Here is a 6545-nt window from a genome sequence, read left to right on the forward strand (position 1 = left end):
ATCATTTTAAGTCAGTTCTAGCCATTAAATAAAAATACTACATTGGTGAGTCTATATCGGAGCAATTATTCCTCAACAAACATCGTTCTCACACTTTCATTATAACCTGTTAGTCTAGTTGTCAAGGAAACTGCACTAGTGTGAAGCTCAGAGAGAGTCAGAGACAGCATGTGTCTGGTGTCTGTGATCAGCTTCACAACCAAACCAGCAGCCTGTGGCCTCACATTCACCCATAACATCAGCAGCTGACCATTCACCTCTCCTCACCTTCTTTGAACAGAATATCCCCATGATGACAACACAACAATCGATATCTAATATATATTTAGATGATATGGAGGTATTATATTCGGATGATATGGAGGTATTATATCATGATTACATTCTCAAATGAACATTCTTCTCTCTAGATATCATTATCAGCCATTCAAAAAACTCACTCCATTATGACTTTACAGCACTTTTAATTGTGTAATCTGCTGGAGTGCAACATGTTTCCCATTAGTCCAAGTCCAACACGTCACTAAACAGGATTATGCGTCATTAACTTATTTATGCCAGCTGAACAAATGCCCAGCGTTTCATTAACAGTAAGTAAAAGTCAGTCTGTAAGGAGGGCAGACATTCTCACAAATCTTGCAGAAAATTACTTTCAATTTGATATTTTCTCTGGAAAATGGCCATCATATTGCCCATCGTGAGACAGAGTGGCATTCATGAGAGGATGATCAAGCTCTCGATTAAAGTCTCTCTGCAAGGACAGCACGAGCCTTCTGCGTCATCTTATAAATAATCCATATGGACAGACGAGCGATGAGTCACGCGCACTGTGTGAACCGTGAGCAAACAGATGAGTGTGAGGAAAAGATTGATTATACTGCCAGCAAGGATTTTTGAAAGCTTTCATATATACATCTATAAATATGGAGAAAACTGCTGCAATGAAAACAGTTTTAATGATCTCTCCATGCACTTACTGCCTGTTTGCGGAACTGCATTATTGACATTCCACAGCTGCCGTATGAATGGTGTCATAATCTAGCAGCTGATAAGAGGCGTTGCCGCCACCACTCCCATCTCCAACTTCCACAAAGTAAACAATAATAGTCGTTTCATTTTGATTCATCTCAGTGACTCAAAACTTTTATGTGTTCACTCAACCGATTGTTAAAAACACTGAGACGTTCTTATTATGCATAAATTAATATCTTCTTTTATCTACATAACTACTAAGATTCCAGAAAGAATATTCAATCATGATAACCTCACCTCAGTTTGACTTTCACCAAGCTATAAAAACAGGAGTAGCCTACATAAATTACGACATTCAATAACACATTCATAATTGTTACGCCCATATTCTGGAAACTAAAGGCCCATTCACACTAAGAACAATAACTAGGGCCGGGTTGATAATATTGATTAATAATTTTTAATCTTTCTGTTAATGCTTGAACAAAACTTGTCTAAACATTATTTGTAGCACGCCTCCCATGCAATAAACACAATATGCATTGTGCTTTCTAACATATGAGAAATGAAAAAGTCTCAGCTTTTAAATTCTGTCAACTTTATCGATAAATGTCATTTTGATGCTCTTTAATGTGGTGGAAGGTCGCTGTAGCTGCCTCAGTTCAAGAGCATACATGAATGAACCATCATTTTTTCCTCTTTACTACTAGTTATAGCATTAAGTAAACATCAATGAACCATTAAGGAAACATTAATGAAGGTATGTTTAGATATATCCAAACGAATCAATATAAAATTACAATCGAGTAAGAGCTATGCAAATCAGAATAAAATTGATTCATGAAACTGGTGTCAACCCCCAACCCAAACAATAATTATACAATGCATGAAAACGTTGTTTATTATAAGCGTGTGATGCAGTTCTGTAGTCTGTCGTTTTAAATGCTTGAGTTCTTTGAAGTCAGTTAGTTTCTGGTTGCCTATAAATGTTTTTATGCTTCATTAGCTGAAAAATAACATTCTGAAAGTGATTTGGTATATTATAGCTGCGGTGTGGACTTCCCTGTTCTCACAGATTTAGAACTATTATTTTTTAGTGTGAACAGGCCTTAACCCATATAACGAACATTCATAAATTAGATAACAGATTATTTCAGATGCCTGATCCGTTAATTTCCAAACAAAAAATTCTAAGTTTTTTTCATTATATATATATATATGAACGAGTTGATCCAATTTATTAATTTTCTTTGACATATGAAATGCCCCAATTAATTAGTTGGTTGACGAAATTCAGAACGTTCAGAACGAACGGGTCTCGTGCTTAAATGTGAAGCTGTGGGCTCTTTGATCGCCCCCTGGTGGCTGGTTGCAGTACAGGTCATAAACCTCGCCCTCTCCATGTAAACGAATGGGACTTGAGTCATAACAAAAAATTAATTACATTTCCAATACAATTTTCCAAAATATGATTTTGGTCTTTTAAGGTAGTTGTTATCACGCTGATATATGTTCAATTGTTCGTTTTTGTGGTAAGTTTAATTTTCGCTAGTAATTTGATGCTATAAAAATGGGGCGTGTCACTATGGTTGATTGGGTCTACGGGAGTTTAGGCAGGAGTTTGATCCCGCGGCTCCACCTCACGACTCTACTGCGCAGACTCGGGCTCCAAACGAAGCTCTACTGCTCAGACTCTGGCTCCAAACGAAGCTCTCCGGTGCAGACTCTGGCTCCAAACGAAGCTCTACTGCGCAGAGTCGGGCTCCAAATGAAGCTCTACTGCTCAGACTCTGGCTCCAAACGAAGCACTACTGCTCAGACTCGGGCTCCAAACGAAGCTCTACTGCGCAGAGTCGGGCTCCAAACGAAGCTCTACTGTGCAGACTCTGGCTCCAAACGAAGCTCTACGGTGCAGACTCAGGCTCCAAACGAAGCTCTACGGCGCAGACTCAGGCTCCAAATGAAGCTCTACTGCGCAGACTCAGGCTCCAAATGAAGCTCTACGGCGCAGACTCGGGCTCCAAACAAATCTCTACTGCGCAGACTCGGGCTCCAAACAAATCTCTACTGCGCAGACTCAGGCTCCAAACAAATCTCTACTGCGCAGACTCAGGCTCCAAACAAATCTCTACTGCGCAGACTCAGGCTCCAAACGAAGCTCTACTGCGCAGACTCAGGCTCCAAACGAAGAGGCTCCAAACGAGCTCTACTGCGCAGACTCGGGCTCCAAACGAAGCTCTACTGCGCAGACTCGGGCTCCAAACGAAGCTCTACTGCACAGACTCGGGCTCCAAATGAAGCTCTACTGCGCAGACTCGGGCTCCAAACGAAGCTCTACTGCGCAGACTCGGGCTCCAAATGACGTAATTTACTCACGATGGCAGCGGCCATACTGAGATGTTTTGGCTTCACTTTTCTATAATGGAAGGAAGTGGAGGCGCGTCGTCCATCGTTTTTTACAGTCTATGGTTCAAAACCGAGATACTTCGTTCGATTACTTCACTCACAAACGAGTCTGATCATTCACTCACAAAGTAGTTCATTACTTTTGTTCAAAAAGAGACCCTGATTCAGTCATTCCAGCTGTTTCGATTAGAATCAAAACTCGTGAAGGGGGCGTATCTGTTCAGTAAGCTCAACCAATGAGCTACTCCTTAACAGCCAACACTCGAATACTATTGGCTCGTGATGTATAGTTGGTTTTTGATGACAGAACAGGAGTCACGCGCTTCAAAAAAGAGGACGGAAAATAGGAGTCAGGGCATGGAAAGTAGACCGATTCACTCATCTGAAAAGACTCGTTCAACAACACCACAATGTCATATCTAGACGATGAACTACTGTCTTTTACAGTATTGGGGTGTGTCTTTTACCAGAAATAAACACCACTTGACATAAACCTATCAAACTGATAACATTTTATTCTAGCATGACGTATACTACTACTACACGTTCTCCACCCAGTTGCTGTAAAAGTGTACACACAGCGTTGTCAGCCATTCAAGGATATAAGGATATTTTGGCGCGTGTGATATATACATTGAATATCTCATGCGTCATGAGCAAATGACAAATAAATACATGCGTACTTATCTGCCGTCGCTTCCTGGCCGGACTCATCTTTCTTCACCGGTTCTGTAGGGTCAGTCGCTCCTTCAGTCTTTGTACATAGGAATCTTCTCCCAGCTAAAGGCAGTCTTCCATTACAGACAGTCTTTAATTGAGATATTCTGCCATCCTGGTAAGCAGCGCTGTAGATGCACGCGTTTGGTAAAGTCGTCTTATGCCTTATAATGTAAGAAAACGAACGCTTTGGGCTGGTTTGAATCAACTCCTTCAGCACAATTGAAGCCCTAAACTGTAACATCTCAATCCTGTCGAGCTAATTAGGTTTAATGTCTTTATTTTAATAATACTAGAAGACAACTTGTAGTTGTAGAAGAAACAGCACAGTCAATTCCCACACTTTGCGCACCTACTGATAGAGGAGCTTTTCAGTGAAGAATACCGAGCAAACGCGCTCGTGCACGCCCATCTAACGAGCTATTGGACGACCTGCGCATATTCTCTCTCATCATTGGCTCAACGAAACATGTTTCATTTTTAATTGCCGTGCATCACATCCTGCAATGACTCACTGTATGACCCGCATTGTATGAATTTCTCTGACTTTGCATGTCGTTAATTTCAGTATAAGGACAAGTGTGTGAATGTTTATTGTCATGTATATATTATGTTGTCATATATTTAGTTCAACTCACTTCAGTTAACTGACAGTGCAACGTATTACGTTTACATGATGTTTTTATTAATTGCATGACATTTATAAGTGGTAATCTAAGCCTCGAAGTCATTTATGCTCCTTATTCTCTCATGCAACATCTCATATACCTTTCATGTTTGTGACCTCAATGGAAAAATGTTATGCCATTAAACTGAAGAGTCATGGATGCAATACTGTCCTTTTCGAAAAAGACATATAATGCCAAGTGCAATTCAGTTAGACATTAAATCTGTCATAATTCTAAAATTAAATAAATACATGGTGCTTAATGATGCAATGATATCATTATTACCTGTAGGTTTTTAAACTGTCGCCAGGAAATATTAATACAAGAACCAGGCGAGAAGTTTTCTAACAACAAAATTGGATTGTGGCATGTTTTAGAGAAAGCTGCTTATCTCTAAAAAAAAAAAATGAGCTCACTGCATGCTTTCATGTTGCCATATCTAAAATGCAAAGACAGGATTCAGGCATGCTGATCAGTCTAGGTGAGGAATGGGGTTGTGACACTTCAAGGAGCTGTTAAGCAATCTTTATGTTGGTAAACATTAGGAGGGAGTCACAAAAGATAAAAATAGCTTACTGAGATTGCATTCTTTTGTGCCACAATAGTCCAACAGTAGGCCCTTAAAAGTAACACTTTCATGCAAAATGACTGCATCTACTTCCATGAAGCATTACAAATGACGTTATTGAGTCAGTCTCAAACATTTCAGAGTTGGTTGGGTTTGGCTCATGGTTCAGAAATCTTCATTTCAGTTTTTTTTTTCTTGAGAATGGGAAAGCTACTTCTTGATCCATGGCCACTGAAAAAGTGGATGTCACTGTTCTGCTTTACAACAGTCCTGGCATACAATCCTGCACAAAATTTGATCAGTCTCTTGAATATCCAAAAAAAGCCATTTTGTTCAGTGTCAGACCAATTTTATGGGAATTCTTTTTAGACCGCATGCGTTGCCCTTGAAAAAAAAAAGAAAAAAAAAAGATATGAGTCATTGAGGCCTACTCATTCTAGAAACTTCTAAACTTGAAAGAAGGCCTAAACCAGAATAAAATGTAGCTTTTCTCGCCTCCTATTGTCACAGAATGGTAATTACACAATTTCCCTTTTTGGCTTTCAAATAAAAGAATGCAAAAAGACACATGTATAGTGTGATGCTACCATCTTGTGGAGAATGTGTATATAGTGTATTGTGAACTGCATGCAGATTAAGCCCAGAATAACCTTAACATACTAAAATAGTAAATTACACTTATGAAGCCCACATACAATTGAAAAATGAAATAATATCCAGTACATGTCAAAAGTTTGAAAACATTATGATTTTTAAATGTTTCAATGAAGTCTCTTCTAAATTGCAAATTATTTTTTATTGCATATTAATTTTCAAATAATGCTGTTCTTTCGGTAAAAGAATCCTGAAAAAAATTGTTTCACAAAATATTTAGCATATATAATTGACATTTTTATTGCATTTTAAAAATTACAAATAAATGAAGTACAAATCCTATACAACTGACTCTATTTCTCAATGAGCACTTTATTGTTATATGTGCACAAGGGGGCACTAAAAGGTGATTTTCTACTTTGACTCCACTACAAGAAAACAATTCAGATTTACTTTGAACTTTTTTGATAATTCACCAGAATTTTGATAATTTCAGTTTCCATATTTATCTCTGTAGGGGATGCAGTATAGACAAATTGTTTGCAGTTTCATTAGGTGGCAGACATTACAGTACTGTTTATATTTTGAGGGCCAATCTGCTGCAGAGTTTATCTCCAACC

At 38.7% G+C, this 6545-nt stretch overlaps 1 protein-coding gene across 5 annotated transcripts in view; it reads right to left on the reverse strand.

Annotated features, from left to right (window-relative positions):
• LOC306877233 (glutaminase kidney isoform, mitochondrial-like) overlaps positions 1 to 4501 on the reverse strand; it is a 45244-nt gene extending 40743 nt beyond the window's left edge. For 2 of the 5 annotated variants that reach the window (XM_079428870.1, XM_079428871.1), the window contains exon 1: positions 4062 to 4491. In XM_079428870.1, the coding sequence (XP_079284996.1) occupies positions 4062 to 4339 (278 nt within the window). In that variant the 5' untranslated portion in view covers positions 4340 to 4491. Of the gene's footprint in view, positions 1 to 4061 lie in introns of all 5 variants that reach the window. The other 3 variants (XM_079428869.1, XM_079428872.1, XM_079428873.1) reach the window with 3 other exon arrangements.
• Positions 4502 to 6545: the final 2044 nt, after the last annotated feature.

Source organism: Barbus barbus, assembly GCF_936440315.1.
Source record: "Barbus barbus genome assembly, chromosome: 11".
NCBI classification, from domain to species: Eukaryota; Metazoa; Chordata; class Actinopteri; order Cypriniformes; family Cyprinidae; genus Barbus; species Barbus barbus.